The sequence below is a fragment of the Oncorhynchus mykiss genome, chromosome 5, assembly GCF_013265735.2.
Source record: "Oncorhynchus mykiss isolate Arlee chromosome 5, USDA_OmykA_1.1, whole genome shotgun sequence".
Classification (NCBI taxonomy): domain Eukaryota; kingdom Metazoa; phylum Chordata; class Actinopteri; order Salmoniformes; family Salmonidae; genus Oncorhynchus; species Oncorhynchus mykiss.
The window spans coordinates 8080102-8099937 of NC_048569.1; the positions used below are offsets into that span (position 1 = coordinate 8080102).

A 19836-nucleotide genomic window follows, 5' to 3' on the forward strand; every position below is an offset into this window, starting at 1 on the left:
CCAACTGGGGACATTTTGTTAGTCCCAACAGGGTCAAACGTTATTTCTAGGGGGTTTAGGGTTCAGGTCAGAATTAGTGTTAGGGTTAGAATTGAGTTTAGGGTTAAGAGCTATGTTTAGGAACTAGGTTTAGGGTTAGGAGCTAGGGTTAGGGTTAAGGGTTAAGGTTAGGGGTTAGGGAAAATAGGATTCTGAATGGAACTGAATTGTGTGTCCCCACAAAGTTAGTTATACAAGACTGTGTGTGTGTGTGTGTGTGTGTGTGTGTGTGTGTGTGTGTGTGTGTGTGCGTGTGTATTTACCAATGCAGATGAGTCCTGTGGTGTCCAGCTTGCTCCCAGGGGAGCACTCGCAGGCAAAGGAGCCGGCTGTGTTCCTACACTGTCCGTTAGAACAGGGGCGGTTTTCACACTCATTCACATCTACAAACAGAGGGGGAAGAGTTAGAGGGGAACACCTTTCATTTAATTTACAAGGAAGAAGAGTTAGAGGGAGACACATTTCACAACATTTACATTGGGGAAGAGTTAGAGAGGGACACATTTCACAACATTTACATTGGGGAAGAGTTAGAGAGGGACACATTTCACAACATCTACATGGTGGAATAGTTAGAGAAGGACACGTTTCACAACATCTACATGGGGGAAGAGTTAGAGAGGGACACATTTCACAACATTTACATGGTGGAAGAGTTAAGAGAAGGACACATTTTACAAAATGTACATGGGGGAAGAGTTAGAGGGGGACACCTTTTCACTACATTTACAAGAAGGGGGAAGAGTTAAAAGGTGACACCTTGAACAAAACTACCTCTCAAAACAGTGGGAATAGTTAGAATGTGACACCTTTAAGTACATTTACAAGCAGGTTCTGATTGTGGATGTGTCCCAATAATCTAGTTCTAGATAGCTTTCTTTCTCTTTTCACTCCGTCACCACTGATCTTAAAGGATTTGCTAGGCATGTATACCAGTTCTTGAAAGCCAGGAAGTTCTTGAATTCAATGATTTTGGCGAAAGATAGCTTTACAATCCTCTTTGTAACCTGATTACAACACGGGGAAGATATAAAAAGGGACACACTACGAAGAGGAAAAGCCAGCCCAAAATAACGACTCATTTTATTAAGTAGGGCTGGGAATTGCCAAGGACCTCCCGATACTTAGGTGCCGATACGATATGCAATAGATACTTTATTGGGTTTCGATGTTCCAAACATACTGCTCACCATATGTCTTTTTTGTGTTTACTACAAATATAGAAAGATTATCGAAAACAAGCTATGAAGGAAATGTAACTATACCCCCCCCCCCCCCCCTATCACTACTTTTAAGGCAAGCCAACGGTAAAAAGAAAGAAAACGGGAGAAACAGTTAAACCAATGCGTAGTTGATTTGATTTGATTTATTGAGTCCTCAACTGGAAACCGTTATCCTCAATGAACACTCTCAATCTTCGATGCAGGAATTCACATAAAGGCCGGAAGAAGAGGGAGCTACCTGGAATGTGCAGAAAATGCCTCCCAGCCAGTAGTTAATCATGGTAATCACTTACATACAGTGTATTTTGTACAATTCATTTTTTTTCCACTTCCCATCCGCTTGGAGGAACAGTTAACACATGGATTATTGTATTGCCACAGTGCTGACAGAATTGAATGAACTTGAAACTGCACAGCAGCAAGATTGAGCGGAGTCGAGTGGAATTCCTTCTGCTGTATACAGCAGCAGTCCTGGGTTTTTATTTAATTTATTTAACCTTTATTTAACCAGGAAGGGCTCATTGGGGCAGCAGGGTAGCCTAGTGGTTAGAGTGTAGAGGCGGCAGGGTAGCCTAGTGGTTAGAGTGTAGAGGCGGCAGGTAGCCTAGTGGTTAGAGTGTAGAGGCGGCAGGTAGCCTAGTGGTTAGAGTGTAGAGGCGGCAGGTAGCCTAGTGGTTAGAGTGTTGGACTAGTAACTGAAAGGTTGCAAGTTCCAACCCCTGAGCTGACAAGGTACAAATCTGTTGTTCTGCCCCTGAACAGGCAGTTAACCCACTGTTCCTAGGCCGTCATTGAAAATAAGAATTTGTTCTTAACTGCCTTGCCTAGTTAAATAACAAAATTGAGATTAAAATCTATTTTTTCAAGAGCGCCCTGGCCAAGATAGGCAGCACCAAAGTCATTACAAAAAAATTACAGACAGACAACATGAAAAACTACAAGTAATCTAGTAAAAACTATTGAATTCACAAGAGTATAAAACAGCAAATTAAAAAAAAAGTTCAAACAGTATTTAGTATTTATTATAATAGTATTTGTCAAGCTTGTCTGGCGCAATGGAGCCAATGGAATTGTCCCAAAAAGTGCAAGCCCCGCCCATCTGGCACTCAAGGTTCTGGTCTAGCGAACACTCAAAGCTGAAAGATTTAAAATACTACTTAAACCCAAGTCTGATTGAGTGAGCGCTTGCTTCATCTAATTTAGTGTACATGTGGCTTCCAAATGTGTCAATTTATAGCTTGGCTTGATGACAACAGAGCTTGCAAATACCCACTGTTGCCTAACACACAAAAGTTTGGGCCACTTAAGTCATTGCTACCAGGAAAAGCGAATAAACTACGGCAACAACATGTTGTTGTGATTTTGACATATGTTTTACAGAAAGGGAGGAGAGGGCAAAGGGAGGAGAGGGCAAAGGGAGGAGAGGGCAAAGGGAGGAGAGGTATGAATCATCATTTTGGTTGGGTGATAGTGTAGTGACGGTGTCGTGGCTGTGTCGTGACGGTATAGCGTTGTAAGTCACGCTTGGCTATGTCTCCGGGACACTTACAGAGGAGTGAAAGTGAGAGTGAGATGTTTCCAACTCTAAGGCTGCATCCTACATAGAACCCTACTTGTTATAATAGTGCACTACTACGGAATAGGGAGTAGGGTGCCATTTGAAAGGTAGTTCAACTGTAACTAACACATGGAAGTGTGTCGTTCACGTTAATTCTGTTTCGGGAATGGATCGCATGGAATGTGAATTTCGGAGCTGATCGTATTTATTGCTACTGAAGAGTCCATGTCAGAGTCATGTGAGGATGTAAACAGGACGGGAATAGAACTGTGCACAAGCCTTAAAGCTTCACTTTATACTGCGACTGGCCTATGCTCCCCTCCTAAAGAGTTCACAAGGAACAGATGTCATTGTAAAAGTGTGTGTGTGCATGTGTGTGTGTGTGTAAGATGATTGCACTAACGGTAAGTCGCTCTGGATAAGAGTGTCTGCTAAAATGACTACAATGTTAATTTAAAAGAATGTGTGTTTTTCGTGCATGAGTGTATGTGTCCACACACAGTCCCCAGCCATCCAAACATCCTATTGGTGTGTGTTACTTTCTGCTGTGTTGACCGTCAAGGGGGATAACGTCAACGGTCTGAAGGATCCCAGTCCTCACAGTCTCTCAATTCCCAAACCAGGAGGCCCAGACTCTTAATTTACTACCCTATAAACCAGTAGGTTTAAATAGACCACAGAGCGATGGAGTGCGTTCCAAATAGCACCCTATTCCCTTACATAAGTGCATTACTTTTGACCAGAAGTCAGATTCACTCCAAATTTGGTTTTTGGACTGAAAAAATAATGTTGACGCTTTCAAAGATGGTCACACTATACCAGTAGATTAGTGGAGGCTGCTGAGAAGAGGACGGCTCAAAGTAATGGCTGGAACGGAGCAGATGGAATGGCATCAAACACATGGAAACCATGTGCATTTGATCCATGTAGGGACCGACGCCGGAGATGAGACGCAGGTAAGTCAAACATTTAATCGGGAACAGACATAGAACAAGACAGGAACAGAGTCAGCACACGGGTAACCAAGGACATATGCCAATCAATTCAGAAGCAGGGAACACAGCGGGGAACCAGACAGATATAGGGAACGTAATGACAGAGGTGATTGAGTCCAGGTGAGTCCAATAATCGCTGATGCGAGTGACGGGGGGGAAGGCAGGTGTGCGTAATGACGATGGCAGGAGTGTGTTAGGCTGGGGAGCCTGGCACCCGAAGGGAAGAGCGGGAGCAGGCGTGACAGTCCCCCCCCCCTCTGGAGGCACCACCCGGCATCCCACCTGGGTGAGCCTGATGAACCAGCAGAGGCGTGAGAGCCTGGTGAGCCGGCTGAGGCATAGGAGCCTGACGATCCGGCTGAGGCTTGTCGATCCCGCTGAGGCGTGAGAGCCTGGTGAGCCGGCTGAGGCATAGTAGCCTGACGATCCGGCTGAGGCTTGTCGATCCCACTGAGGCGTGGGAGCCTGGTGAGCCGGCTGAGGCATAGGAGCCTGACGATCCGGCTGAGGCTTGTCGATCCGGCTGAGGCATGAGTGCCTGGTGAGCCGGCTGATGCATAGGAGCCTGACGATCCGGTTGAGGCTTGTCAATCCCGCTGAGGCATGGGAGCCCGATGATCCAGCAGAGGCGTAAAAACCTGACGATCCGGCTGAGGCCTGACGTGGGATGGGTGCCTTCCGAGCCAACCTGGGCAAGAAACCTCTCGAGCCAGCTAGGGCGTGACAGCCCGACGAACTGGCTTAGGCACCCCCAACCCGAAACGTCAGCACTCCCCGATGCTTCGTATGATGGCTTCTGCATTCTGTAGGGACTGACGCCGGAGATGAGAAGCAGGTATGGGGAGTCAAACATTTAATCGGGACATGTGACAATTAATGCAGAAGCAGGGAACAGAGCGGGGAACCAGACAGATATAGGGAAGGTAATGACAGAGGTGATTGAGTCGAGGTGAGGCCAATAATCGCTAAACCCTCAAGTGCCAGAGGGGAAGAGCGGAAGTAGGGTGACAATATCATTCCACACATCCCACCACAGCCACAAGCCCCGTTCTACCCAATTAAGGTGCATACGCCAAGGTGCATACACTAATATGCTACAATATGCTAAACATACTTCAAAAAAATCTACTTATCATGACCCATAGACCATTAACTTAGTTGGAGAAAAGATAAGTGATTGGTTTAATAAATAATCAAAAAATAAAAAGGTTTTACTTTCCATTTAAACCACTGTAAATCCACTCCACAGTGGCCTAAGACCACACTGACTTTGGTATTGATATCTAAAAAAACAAAACAAGGAAACTATTAACCTCTCATTCTTTGCATATGTAACGCTAATGCTCAAAACCATCTTCTCCTCATAAAACCATCAGATTCACTCCAGATTTTGTATTTAGACTAATGATTGCACATAAAGGAGGATACTTCCTTCATGATAGAGTGCTTGCCTTGTTATGCTGATCTTCGTGTCCTTTCTACCATCCTGTGAACCCCGTTCATTGCTGCTCACAGCTATATTTTGGGATATTTTTCATTGTTGTTCATGGGTAATAATCCCTTGTTCTAGAACTGACCCCACCTGAGAGACCCCAGAGGCCCCTGTGGTGATCCCTCTTTCACACTCAATTAGAGCCCATTAAGTCATTTCCCCTCTGCTGGCAGTGCACTCCATGGAGGGTTGTATTGGTTTTATTGGCAACGTAAGGTGTGCCTCCCAAATGGCCCCCTATTCCTTATATGGGCCCTGGTCAAAAGTAGTGCACTATATAGGGAATAGGGTGACATTTGCGAGGCTGAGAAGGGCTTAGTCACAAACCATAGCCTTAGCCCCTTGGGGTTATTATGGACAGACCTGGGTTCAAATACTATTTGAAATCATTTCAAATAGTTTATCTGGGCTTGATTGCTTGCTATTGCTCGGTATCGCTCAGAACAATGTTCTTGGCCATAACCAGTCATGCTTCAAGACGGGTCACTCAACCGAGACTGCTCAACCTCTGTGTCACAGAGGCTCTCCACACTGCCAAAGCTGACTCTCTGTCCTCCTTTCTCATCCTCCTAGATCTATCCATTGCCTTTGACACCGTGAACCATCAGATCCTCCTCTTCACCCTCCAGGGGTGAGCGTCTAAGGATCTGCACACTCTTGGATTGCATCCTACCTGGCAGACCGCTCCTATCAGGTAACTTGGAGAGGATCTGTGTCTGCACCACGTGCTCTCACTACTGGTGTCCCCCAGGGCTCGGTTCTAGGTCCTCTTCCCCTTTCTCTATACACCAAGTCACTCGGCTCAGTCATATCATCACATGGTCTCTCCTATCATTGCTTTGCAGATAACTGCTTTTCTCCTTCCTCTCTTCTGACATCCATGTGGCGACACGCATCTCTGCGTGCCTGGCAGATCTCATAGTAGTCCGTTCTGCCAACTCTGGTCTCTTGGCTCTCCCGCAGTCAGCTCAGTCAAAGCTCTTCTCTGTCCTGGCACCAGTTTCCCCCTGAAGCTAGGACAGCAGAGTCCCTGCCCATCTTCTGAAAAACATCTGAAACCCTACCTCTTCAAAGAGTATCTTAACTAATCCCACAGTTCACCACTCACCCTTTCATGAACTTACACTCATACTTGACCCCCCCCCCCCCCCCCCCCCCACTTACTATGACTGTGATATGTGGTTGTCCAACCTAGCTATCTTAAGATGAATGCACCAACTGTAAGTCACTCTGGATAAGAGCGTCTGCTAAATTACTCAAATGTCAAATGCAAATATAAAATGTTTTGAGCTTGCCTGGCGCAATGGAACCACTAGAATAATCGCAAAAGTGCAAACGCCTGGCCTCCCGAGTGGCGCAGTGGTCTGTGCCACTAGAGATCCTGGTTCGAGTCCAGGCTCTGTCACAGCCGGCCGCGACCGGGAGACCCATGGGGCGGCGCATAATTGGCCCAGCGTCGCCCGGGTTAGGGGAGGGTTTGGCCGGCAGGGATGTTCTTGTCCCATCGCGCACTAGCAACTCCTGTGGCGGGCCGGGCACAGTGCACGCTGACACGGTTGCCAGGTGTACGGTGTTTCCTCTGACACATTGGTGCGGCTGGCTTCAGGGTTAAGTGGGCATTGTGTCAAGAAGCAGTGCGGCTTGGTTGGGTTGTGTTTTGGAGGACGCATGGCTCTCAATCTTCGCCTCTCCCGAGTCTGTACTGGAGTTGCAGCGATGGGACAAGACTGCAACTACCAATTGGATACCACGAAATTGGGGAGAAAAAGTATAACACATTTTTTCCCCCTAAAAACGGGCAGGTGGTGGTTTAGGAGCATGGTAACAGAGGACAGGGGCTGGAAGGTGGTTTAGGAGCATGGTTACAAGGGGAAAGGGGGTGAAGGTGGTTTAGGAGCATGGTTACAGGGGGAAAGGGGGTGAAGGTGGTTTAGGAGCATGGTTACAGGGGGAAAGGGGGTGAAGGTGGTTTAGGAGCATGGTTACAGGGGGGGCAGGGGTTGGAAGGTGGTTCAGGAGCATGGTTACAGGGGTTGGAAGGTGGTTCAGGAGCATGGTTACAGGGGGGGCAGGGGTTGGAAGGTGGTTCAGGAGCATGGTTACAGGGGGAAAGGGGGTGAAGGTGGTTTAGGAGCATGGTTACAGGGGGAAAGGGGGTGAAGGTGGTTTAGGAGCATGGTTACAGGGGGAAAGGGGGTGAAGGTGGTTCAGGAGCATGGTTACAGGGGGGAAATGGGTTGAAGGTGGTTTAGGAGCATGGTTACAGGGGGGGCAGGGGTTGGAAGGTGGTTCAGGAGCATGGTTACAGGGGGGGCAGGGGTTGGAAGGTGGTTTAGGAGCATGGTTACAGGGGGGACAGGGGTTGGAAGGTCGTTTAGGAGCATGGTTACAGGGGGAAAGGGGGTGAAGGTGGCTTAGGAGCATGGTTACAGGGGGGGGCAGGGGTTGGAAGGTGGTTTAGGAGCATGGTTACAGGGGGAAAGGGGGTGAAGGTGGTTTAGGAGCATGGTTACAGGGGGAAAGGGGGTGAAGGTGGTTTAGGAGCATGGTTACAGGGGGGGCAGGGGTTGGAAGGTGGTTCAGGAGCATGGTTACAGGGGGGGCAGGGGTTGGAAGGTGGTTTAGGAGCATGGTTACAGGGGGGGCAGGGGTTGGAAGGTGGCTTAGTAGCATGGTTACAGGGGAGGCAAGGGTTGGAAGGTGGTTTAGGAGCATGGTTACAGGGGGACAGCAGTTGGAAGGTGGCTAAGGAGCATGGTTACAGGGGGACAAGGGTGAAGGTGGTTTAGGAGCATGGTTACAGGGGGGACAGGGGTGAAGGTGGTTTAGGAGCATGGTTACAGGGGAGGCAAGGGTTGGAAGGTGGTTCAGGAGCATGGTTACAGGGGGGGCAGGGGTGAAGGTGGTTCAGGAGCATGGTTACAGGGGGGACAGGGGTGAAGGTGGTTTAGGAGCATGGTTACAGGGGGGGGCAGGGGTTGGAAGGTGGTTTAGGAGCATGGTTACAGGGGGGGCAGGGGTTGGAAGGTGGCTTAGGAGCAGCATGGTTACAGGGGAGGCAAGGGTTGGAAGGTGGTTTAGGAGCATGGTTACAGGGGGACAGCAGTTGGAAGGTGGCTAAGGAGCATGGTTACAGGGGGACAAGGGTAATTTTAAACCAGGGATGTAGTCCTTCATTTCGAACCAGGGACGTAGTCCTTCATTTTAAACCAGGGATGTAGTCATTTGGCACAACAAAGAATAAAAGGCCCTTAAACCAATGAGAGGGGACGTTTATTCTCCCCCGCCTGAAATGGGAGGTACTATCTGAGGAGGAAACACTATCCAGTAGAAACTTTCATTTTCTGTTGCAAAACATGACCCAGGTGTTACCATTTCTGTATATCATAAGATGGATGAAAATGTATAGACCGAGTAAAATTCCCGTGAAAATAAAAGGACATACTCCACATCAGTGTCTACGCACAATCAAAACCGCCCGATTTCTTCCATATGTCCCAGGCATAGTTCAGGTATGGGGGAAGGGCGGTCATATCTGCACGCGTGTACATATGGCGGAATAACTCACAGAATATATCTGAGGGATATAAGACTTTAAAAAGACATCTGGTTCAGATATGAACTCAGAATGATTGAAATGCCTATCCTGTACTGGAGGGGCCTTTGTCTGTTTCACCCATGTAAAAAAAGAAAAGGAAGAAACAGTCACTGCTATTGTCCTGACTTCATCCTGACTTCTGACTTCATCTATCGGCTTTTATAACTTTAAAAAGGAAACATGTAAAAACTCCAGTATAGCAAACACACATTTAACATACAAGATGGGGGAAATAATAACCAAGGGTCAATTCAATCAGATCAACTTTAGCAGACATCCTCATAGCTACTATTGTTACTCAGGTTTCTCTGGTTACTATGGTTACTCAGGTTTCTCTGGTTACTATGGTTGCTCTGGCTACTCAGGTTGCTCTGGCTACTCAGGTTCTCTGGCTACTATGGTTGCTCTGGCTACTCAGGATGCTCTGGCTACTATGGTTGCTCTGGCTACTATGGCTACTCAGGTTGCTCTGGTTACTATGGTTGCTCTGGCTACTATGGCTACTCAGGTTCTCTGGCTACTATGGTTGCTCTGGTTACTATGACTACTCAGGTTTCTCTGGCTACTCAGGTTGCTCTGGTGACTCAGGTCTCTGGCTACTGAGGTTTTCTCTGGCTACTCAGGTTTCTCTGGCTACTCAGGTTTTTCTGGCTACTCAGGTTCTCTGGCTACTATGGCTACTCAGGTTTCTCTGGCTACTATGGTTGCTCTGGCTATTCTGGTTGCTCTGGCTACTATGGCTACTCAGGTTTCTCAGGTTGCTCTGGTTACTATGGTTGCTCTGGTTACTATGGCTACTCAGGTTTCTCTGGCTACTCAGGTTTCTCAGGTTTCTCTGGCTACTCAGGTTTCTCTGGCTACTCAGGTTTCTCTGGCTACTATGGTTGCTCTGGCTACTCAGGTTGCTCTGGCTACTATGGCTACTCAGGTTCTCTGGCTACTCAGGTTGCTCTGGCTACTATGGTTGCTCTGGCTACTCAGGATTCTCAGGATTCTCTGGCTACTCAGGTTTCTCTGGCTACTCAGGTTTCTCTGGTTACTATGGTTTCTCTGGCTACTATGGTTTCTCTGGCTACTCAGGTTTCTCTGGCTACTCAGGTTTCTCTGGTTACTATGGTTTCTCTGGCTACTATGGTTTCTCTGGCTACTCAGGTTTCTCTGGCTACTCAGGTTTCTCTGGCTACTCAGGCTACTCAGGTTGCTCTGGCTACTATGGCTACTCAGGTTTCTCTGGCTACTCATGTTTCTCTGGCTACTCAGGTTGCTCAGGCTACTCAGGTTTCTCTGGCTACTATGGCTACTCAGGTTTCTCTGGCTACTCAGGTTTCTCTGGCTACTCAGGTTGCTCTGGCTACTCAGGTTGCTCTGGCTACTCAGGTTTCTCTGGCTACTCAGGTTGCTCTGGCTACTCAGGTTGCTCTGGCTACTCTGGCTTGCCAGGCATTTCTGATTTCCTCCGACCTCCCATTACACCCCTTGTGTGTTTTTCCTACCAGGTGTCCACTTAAAATTGAAGTTCTGCTCCCTCTCTCTCTCACCACCATTTATCTTTCTTGTTCTCTCTCTCTCTCTCTCTCTCTTTCTCTTTCAAATGCTTTTTTGGCATGATATTCACATGAATATTGCCAAAGCAGAAATACATAACAACAACAATGAAAATAGTCATCACCTCTCTCTCTCTCTCTCTCTCTCTCTCTCTCTCTCTCTTACCTTCGCATGTCTCAGAGTCCGGCCTGAAGAGGTAGCCCTTGGGGCAGGTGCAGCTGTAGCTGCCTGGAATGTTCCGACACAGTCCGTTGTCGCAGAGGAGCCGGTTCACCATGCACTCGTCAATGTCTGGAAGACAACAGGCAAACAGAGAGGACGCCTCACAGTCAACTCAGGACCATTTGTCCATTTGTCAGTGTCTGAGACCATTGGTCAGTGTCTATGAGACCATTGGTCGGTGTCTATGAGACCATTGGTCAGTGTCTGAGACTATTGGTCGGTGTCTGAGACCACTGGTCAGTGTCTGTGAGACCATTGGTCGGTGTCTATGAGACCATTGGTCAGTGTCTGAGACCATTGAGACCACTGGTCAGTGTCTAGGAAATTAATGGAATAGAATAGAAGCCTACACTTTCCAGGACTTTCCAGGACTTGAAAATCCTACTCTAGAGACTACGGCCATGACTGACAGTCCACCATCCTCAACTCAATATACAAACTCTAAACGACAACCATAGACACCAGTATTTCCTCTGGTGTCAGGTCGTGAAGATAACCCGATTGAATTTGTTCCCCCTCGGTAATGTAGTCTTCACCAGCCCCTATTTGGCTGTACATTTTCCGTTCCCAAAGGGCCCGTTGACTGCCAGGGGTCCCAGTCAACCCCAGAGTCAGACAGAAAGGGAAGTTGAAGAGCTTATAAAGCTGACTATAATTGCCCTTTGGAAATAATATCCTGTCGAACTCTTTCACCATGCCTATGGTGGGAGGAACAAAGGGGTTACCGGCTACCGAGCTGAAACGACTACCAGGAATCACAGGGGAGCCGCGTTCCAAACGGAACCCTATCCCTTATATAGTAGAGCACTACTTTTGACCAGGGCCCAGGAATAGAGTCCCATTTGGGACGCACACGCCCAGGGAAACGCTCCCAGAATTCATGCGTCCCCATTAGGATTTTTGACAAAAATGGTGGTGATATGTCATTTTGTCTTTGCGGCCAAGAGGAGATGGAATATATACTGTATAATTATTAGGGGGGAACCTGCGATTCAACGTCTTACCTTGCCAAATGAAAGGTAAAATGGTTATGTTGAATACTGGTATGTTTATTGCAGCGTTTCTATCAGGCAAGTTTCTATCAGGCACTTTTTCAGTGCTGTTAAAAGTTACAATGTGAATAAGTCACACGTGCTACCTACACTGCATGATTATTTCTGCTTCCATTGGGAGAATTTCATTTTTAAGAACTTGTGTGCTTTCAAGTGCAATTTTAGAAAACCAAATTGCTTTCGTTTGTGTATTTCTTTTAGTGTACTCCCCCGTTTGGGAGGGTCCCAACTCCAGAGTTTACAGTGGCTGTGAGTTTATAGTGACTGTGACTTTACAGTGGCTGTGAGTTTATAGTGACTGTGACTTTACAGTGGCTGTGAGTTTGCAGTGACTGAGTTTACAGTGACTGAGTTTACAGTGGCTATGAGTTTACAGTGACTGAGTTTACAGTGGCTATGAGTTTACAGTGGCTGTGAGTGTACAGTGACTGAGTTTACAGTGGCTGTGAGTTTACAGTGACTGAGTTTGCAGTGACTGAGTTTACAGTGACTGAGTTTACAATGACTGAGTTTACAGTGGCTGTGAGTTTACAGTGGCTGTGAGTTTACAGTGACTGAGTTTACAGTGACTGAGTTTACAATGACTGAGTTTACAGTGGCTGTGAGTTTACAGTGACTGAGTTTACAGTGACTGAGTTTACAGTGACTGAGTTTACAATGGCTGAGTTTACAGTGGCTGTGAGTTTACAGTGACTGAGTTTACAGTGACTGAGTTTACAGTGGCTGAGTTTACAGTGGCTGTGAGTTAACAGTGACTGAGTTTACAGTGACTGAGTTTACAGTGGCTGAGTTTACAGTGGCTGTGAGTTTACAGTGACTGAGTTTACAGTGACTGAGTTTACAGTGGCTGAAAAGCCCGTTCCAAAACCCAAATCTGGTCCTTTCTGCCTTCTTCCCTCTCTCCTTTCCTCTTTCCCTGTCTCCCTACCTCCGTCCATTGGTCTTTACAGGTCTTTTGGCCGTGTTCTCTCTTCATGTCTGTCTTTCCCCTGGCAGCTACACACCATGATGTCATTTCAATAGAGAAAGGCGATTTGTCTCAAGAGCTGAAATGTAGCGCAACTGAATTGGGGGGAACGAACAGAGGATATTCTGTACGATTAATAGTGGGGATTCTGGTTCCACCATGTTAAGGCTGTGTCCCAAATGGCACCCTATTCCCTATGGGCCCTGGTCAAAAGTAGTGCACTGTGAAGGGAAGAGGGAGCCACTTAGTAAGCAGACTGAGTCGGTCTATAATTAACTCTATGTTTTGACTATAGTAGTATAGACAGTAGTCAAAGGGAAACCGGGATCACATTTTCCTAGGCGGCGTGGGAGTTGTAGCACCTGTGTTTCTATCATTACTGCCAGGAAAACGATCAAATGCGGTTTCGGTGTGTTTCTGTATGCTTCATTTGAATCCTTGGCGTACAATCAAGTTGCATCAGCATAGGACATGAGAATAAGTCTGTTTGAATGGGCTCTACTATTACTGTTAGTGGTGAGTGTGGTAACTAGGAAGACTAGCAAGTCATAGCGCTCCAACCACCGAAAGGCAATGTGAGAACTTTGCACGTATTGTCAGTAATGCTAAGAATAGTCAAGCATCCAAAAGGAACAGTAAATGTAATAGTATATTTTTCTGACTACTCACTTTGTGTTGGGTAACACTTCCTATGAATACCCTCTTCACAGGTCATTAAAGCACTCAATGTTTTGTGCAATCGTGTGACACAGCAAGATTTTATTCTGTATTTTAAGCATTATCCAGAAATGAGAATTAGACCAAAGATTAAAGCAATTGTCTGAGGATGGTGCTGGAGGATGGTGCTGGAGGATGGTGCTGGAGGATGGTGCTGGAGGATGGTGCTGGACCATCTACCATAAAAAGAGCGGACAGTTCACTGAAAAAGCTTTAAATAAAGGTTAAAATCTGGGTCATGTGACATGATTAAAAAAACACAGGGCCCTGCTACGCATAATGCATTTGATAATGCATGACATGGGTGCTAATAGCTTCCCATAAGGTTAGGCAAAAAATAGTTCAATGGGCCTGCCTACTCTGAAACGGATGGTTTGGTCAGTGAAACAAATCTCTAGACAGACTCCCAGGTTAGCTCTCCTCCTCTTCCTCATCACAAATCTCTAGACCGGCTCCCAGGTTAGCTCTCCTCCTCTTCCTCATCACAAATCTCTAGACAGGCTCCCAGGTTAGCTCTCCTCCTCTTCCTCATCACAAATCTCTAGACAGACTCCCAGGTTAGCTCTCCTCCTCTTCCTCATCACAAATCTCTAGACAGACTCCCAGGTTAGCTCTCCTTCTCTTCCTCACCACAAATCTCTAGACCGGCTCCCAGGTTAGCTCTCCTCCTCTTCCTCATCACAAATCTCTAGACAGGCTCCCAGGTTAGCTCTCCTTCTCTTCCTCACCACAAATCTCTAGACAGGCTCCCAGGTTAGCTCTCCTTCTCTTCCTCACCACAAATCTCTAGACCGGCTCCCAGGTTAGCTCTCCTCCTCTTCCTCATCACAAATCTCTAGACCGGCTCCCAGGTTAGCTCTCCTCCTCTTCCTCATCACAAATCTCTAGACAGACTCCCAGGTTAGCTCTCCTTCTCTTCCTCACCACAAATCTCTAGACAGGCTCCCAGGTTAGCTCTCCTCCTCTTCCTCATCACAAATCTCTAGACAGGCTCCCAGGTTAGCTCTCCTCCTCTTCCTCATCACAAATCTCTAGACAGGCTCCCAGGTTAGCTCTCCTCCTCTTCCTCATCACAAATCTCTAGACAGGCTCCCAGGTTAGCTCTCCTCCTCTTCCTCATCACAAATCTCTAGACAGACTCCCAGGTTAGCTCTCCTCCTCTTCCTCATCACAAATCTCTAGACCGGCTCCCAGGTTAGCTCTCCTCCTCTTCCTCACCACAAATCTCTAGACAGACTCCCAGGTTAGCTCTCCTCCTCTTCCTCATCACAAATCTCTAGACAGGCTCCCAGGTTAGCTCTCCTCCTCTTCCTCATCACAAATCTCTAGACAGGCTCCCAGGTTAGCTCTCCTCCTCTTCCTCATCACAAATCTCTAGACAGGCTCCCAGGTTAGCTCTCCTCCTCTTCCTCATCACAAATCTCTAGACAGGCTCCCAGGTTAGCTCTCCTCCTCTTCCTCACCACAAATCTCTAGACAGACTCCCAGGTTAGCTCTCCTTCTCTTCCTCACCACAAATCTCTAGACAGACTCCCAGGTTAGCTCTCCTTCTCTTCCTCACCACAAATCTCTAGACAGACTCCCAGGTTAGCTCTCCTTCTCTTCCTCACCACAAATCTCTAGACAGACTCCCAGGTTAGCTCTCCTCCTCTTCCTCATCACACATCTCTAGACAGGCTCCCAGGTTAGCTCTCCTCCTCTTCCTCATCACAAATCTCTAGACAGGCTCCCAGGTTAGCTCTCCTCCTCTTCCTCATCACAAATCTCTAGACAGACTCCCAGGTTAGCTCTCCTCCTCTTCCTCATCACAAATCTCTAGACAGACTCCCAGGTTAGCTCTCCTCCTCTTCCTCATCACAAATCTCTAGACAGACTCCCAGGTTAGCTCTCCTCCTCTTCCTCATCACAAATCTCTAGACCGGCTCCCAGGTTAGCTCTCCTCCTCTTCCTCATCACAAATCTCTAGACAGACTCCCAGGTTAGCTCTCCTCCTCTTCCTCATCACAAATCTCTAGACAGACTCCCAGGTTAGCTCTCCTCCTCTTCCTCATCACAAATCTCTAGACCGGCTCCCAGGTTAGCTCTCCTCCTCTTCCTCATCACAAATCTCTAGACAGACTCCCAGGTTAGCTCTCCTCCTCTTCCTCATCAAAAATCTCTAGACAGACTCCCAGGTTAGCTCTCCTTCTCTTCCTCACCACAAATCTCTAGACAGACTCCCAGGTTAGCTCTCCTTCTCTTCCTCACCACAAATCTCTAGACAGACTCCCAGGTTAGCTCTCCTTCTCTTCCTCACCACAAATCTCTAGACAGACTCCCAGGTTAGCTCTCCTTCTCTTCCTCACCACAAATCTCTAGACAGACTCCCAGGTTAGCTCTCCTTCTCTTCCTCACCACAAATCTCTAGACAGACTCCCAGGTTAGCTCTCCTCCTCTTCCTCATCAAAAATCTCTAGACAGACTCCCAGGTTAGCTCTCCTTCTCTTCCTCATCACAGCTGCTGCCCAATTGAGACGTAACCTACCAACTGAAAGAGAGACACCACTACACCTCCACTGCCTCTCAGCCTCAGCCTGGACAACAAGCTGGATGTCAGTTGGGTAAAGGAGGAAGCTATTTGAACTGAGCCTCACATAGACACATGCCTAGTTGGCCGGTGTGCTCTTCTGGCTATGGAGGCCATCTTTAATACTGAATTATGTGTCATCATATTTGGCATAAACCAGATTTGTGACCAGTGATGTAGTGGAGGGTAAATACAGTGTTTTTTAAATTTAATTGAAAGTGTATTGAACATTAATTTGCTCACCGTGAACGTTTAGCAATTTGTTGTTATCACTACATCACAGGTCATGACATTTTGTCTCACTGAAGGTCAAGTTACAAGAAAGATAGTGTAATTTTGTAGTGTCAGAAACAGCCTTTCTCCACTCACCCACACAGGTCTTGCCCGTGTTGTCAGACTCGTAGCCAGTGTTACAGAAGCAGCGGAAACTGCCTCTTAGGTTCTCACACACTCCATTGGGACAGATCTCTGGGTTCAGTGCACACTCATTGATGTCTGGCCAAGGGAAAGAGACAGAGGGACACAATAGAGAGGGGTCATTTTAATGTCACGCAATACACTGATGAAAACCCCAAAAGTTTCGTAGTATGCGCAGGGCACATTACCTGTTCCATCCACAGAGAAGCCGATTCCACTTCCACACAGAGCCTGGAACTCAGCTGTAAGACCAAACAGAAATGGTGGTTAAAGTTCTAGAAGTTAAAGTTCTAGAAGTTAAAGTTCTAGAAGTTAAAGTTCTAGAAGACTGAGATGAAGGGTTGGGGTTACTGCTTTAAATACAGGAATAAATTCAAAGTCAATGACTGCGGTTGCAACAAAACAACCTCCATTACCAAGCATCTTTGTGTGTGAGAACGCAACATTCTGTACATACTGTATGTAATGTGAGCTATATTTGATGTTGGAAGCACAACAATAATATATCACCCACACGGGATTGGTCTTCTCAAAGTCACTATATTAGCTGCACTGGTATTCTCAAAGTCACTCTATTAGCCAATTGGTCCTCTCAAAGTCACTATATTAGCTGCACTGGTATTCTCAAAGTCCCTCTATTAGCCAATTGGTCCTCTCAAAGTCACTATATTAGCTGCATTGGTCCTCTCAAAGTCCCTCTATTAGCCAATTGGTCCTCTCAAAGTCACTCTATTAGCCAATTGGTCCTCTCAAAGTCACTCTATTAGCTAATTGGTCCTCTCAAAGTCACTATATTAGCTGCACTAGTCTTCTCAAAGTCACTATATTAGCTGCATTGGTCCTCTCAAAGTCACTCTATTAGCCAATTGGTCCTCTCAAGGTCACTCTATTAGCCAATTGGTCCTCTCAAAGTCACTCTATTAGCCAATTGGTCTTCCCAAAGTCACTCTATTAGCCAATTGGTCTTCTCAAAGTCACTCTATTAGCCAATTGGTCCTCCCAAAGTCACTCTATTAGCCAATTGGTCTTCTCAAAGTCACTCTATTAGCCAATTGGTCCTCTCAAAGTCACTCTATTAGCCAATTGGTCCTCTCAAAGTCACTCTATTAGCCAATTGGTCTTCTCAAAGTCACTATATTAGCTGCATTAGTCTTCTCAAAGTCACTATATTAGCTGCATTGGTCCTCTCAAAGTCCCTCTATTAGCCAATTGGTCCTCTCAAAGTCACTATATTAGCTGCATTAGTCTTCTCAAAGTCACTATATTAGCTGCACTGGTATTCTCAAAGTCCCTATATTAGCCAATTGGTCCTCTCAAAGTCACTATATTAGCTGCATTAGTCTTCTCAAAGTCACTATATTAGCTGCATTGGTCCTCTCAAAGTCCCTCTATTAGCCAATTGGTCCTCTTAAAGTCACTCTATTAGCCAATTGGTCCTCTCAAAGTCACTCCATTAGCCAATTGGTCCTCTCAAAGTCACTCTATTAGCCAATTGGTCTTCTCAAAGTCACTATATTAGCTGCACTAGTCTTCTCAAAGTCACTATATTAGCTGCATTGGTCCTCTCAAAGTCACTCTATTAGCCAATTGGTCCTCTCAAGGTCACTCTATTAGCCAATTGGTCCTCTCAAAGTCACTCTATTAGCCAATTGGTCCTCCCAAAGTCACTCTATTAGCCAATTGGTCTTCTCAAAGTCACTCTATTAGCCAATTGGTCCTCTCAAAGTCACTATATTAGCTGCATTAGTCTTCTCAAAGTCACTATATTAGCTGCATTGGTCCTCTCAAAGTCCCTCTATTAGCCAATTGGTCCTCTCAAAGTCACTCTATTAGCCAATTGGTCCTCTCAAAGTCACTCTATTAGCCAATTGGTCCTCTCAAAGTCACCATATTAGCTAATTGGTCTTCTCAAAGTCACTATATTAGCTGCACTAGTCTTCTCAAAGTCACTATATTAGCTGCATTGGTCCTCTCAAAGTCACTCTATTAGCCAATTGGTTCCTCTCTAGGTCACTCTATTAGCCAATTGGTCCTCTCAAAGTCACTCTATTAGCCAATTGGTCCTCCCAAAGTCACTCTATTAGCCAATTGGTCTTCTCAAAGTCACTCTATTAGCCAATTGGTCCTCTCAAAGTCACTCTATTAGCCAATTGGTCCTCTCAAAGTCACTCTATTAGCTAATTGGTCCTCTCAAAGTCACTATATTAGCTGCACTAGTCTTCTCAAAGTCACTATATTAGCTGCATTGGTCCTCTCAAAGTCACTCTATTAGCCAATTGGTCCTCTCAAGGTCACTCTATTAGCCAATTGGTCCTCTCAAAGTCACTCTATTAGCCAATTGGTCCTCCCAAAGTCACTCTATTAGCCAATTGGTCTTCTCAAAGTCACTCTATTAGCCAATTGGTCCTCCCAAAGTCACTCTATTAGCCAATTGGTCTTCTCAAAGTCACTCTATTAGCCAATTGGTCCTCTCAAAGTCACTCTATTAGCCAATTGGTCCTCTCAAAGTCACTCTATTAGCCAATTGGTCTTCTCAAAGTCACTATATTAGCTGCATTAGTCTTCTCAAAGTCACTATATTAGCTGCATTGGTCCTCTCAAAGTCCCTCTATTAGCCAATTGGTCCTCTCAAAGTCACTATATTAGCTGCATTAGTCTTCTCAAAGTCACTATATTAGCTGCACTGGTATTCTCAAAGTCCCTATATTAGCCAATTGGTCCTCTCAAAGTCACTATATTAGCTGCATTAGTCTTCTCAAAGTCACTATATTAGCTGCATTGGTCCTCTCAAAGTCCCTCTATTAGCCAATTGGTCCTCTTAAAGTCACTCTATTAGCCAATTGGTCCTCTCAAAGTCACTCCATTAGCCAATTGGTCCTCTCAAAGTCACTCTATTAGCCAATTGGTCTTCTCAAAGTCACTATATTAGCTGCACTAGTCTTCTCAAAGTCACTATATTAGCTGCATTGGTCCTCTCAAAGTCACTCTATTAGCCAATTGGTCCTCTCAAGGTCACTCTATTAGCCAATTGGTCCTCTCAAAGTCACTCTATTAGCCAATTGGTCCTCCCAAAGTCACTCTATTAGCCAATTGGTCTTCTCAAAGTCACTCTATTAGCCAATTGGTCCTCTCAAAGTCACTATATTAGCTGCATTAGTCTTCTCAAAGTCACTATATTAGCTGCATTGGTCCTCTCAAAGTCCCTCTATTAGCCAATTGGTCCTCTCAAAGTCACTCTATTAGCCAATTGGTCCTCTCAAAGTCACTCTATTAGCCAATTGGTCCTCTCAAAGTCACTATATTAGCTAATTGGTCTTCTCAAAGTCACTATATTAGCTGCACTAGTCTTCTCAAAGTCACTATATTAGCTGCATTGGTCCTCTCAAAGTCACTCTATTAGCCAATTGGTTCCTCTCTAGGTCACTCTATTAGCCAATTGGTCCTC

The 19836-nt window shown here is 46.2% G+C and overlaps 1 protein-coding gene across 1 annotated transcript in view; it reads right to left on the reverse strand.

The window, feature by feature from the left end:
- LOC110524943 (fibrillin-2) overlaps positions 1–19836 on the reverse strand; it is a 322130-nt gene that overhangs the window by 197713 nt on the left and 104581 nt on the right. Inside the window, exons 17-20 of the mRNA XM_036976697.1 lie at positions 16580–16633; positions 16344–16469; positions 10616–10741; positions 303–422 (exon numbers count right to left, since the gene is read on the reverse strand). Of these exons, the coding sequence (XP_036832592.1) occupies positions 303–422; positions 10616–10741; positions 16344–16469; positions 16580–16633 (426 nt within the window). The remainder of the gene's footprint in view (positions 1–302; positions 423–10615; positions 10742–16343; positions 16470–16579; positions 16634–19836) is intronic.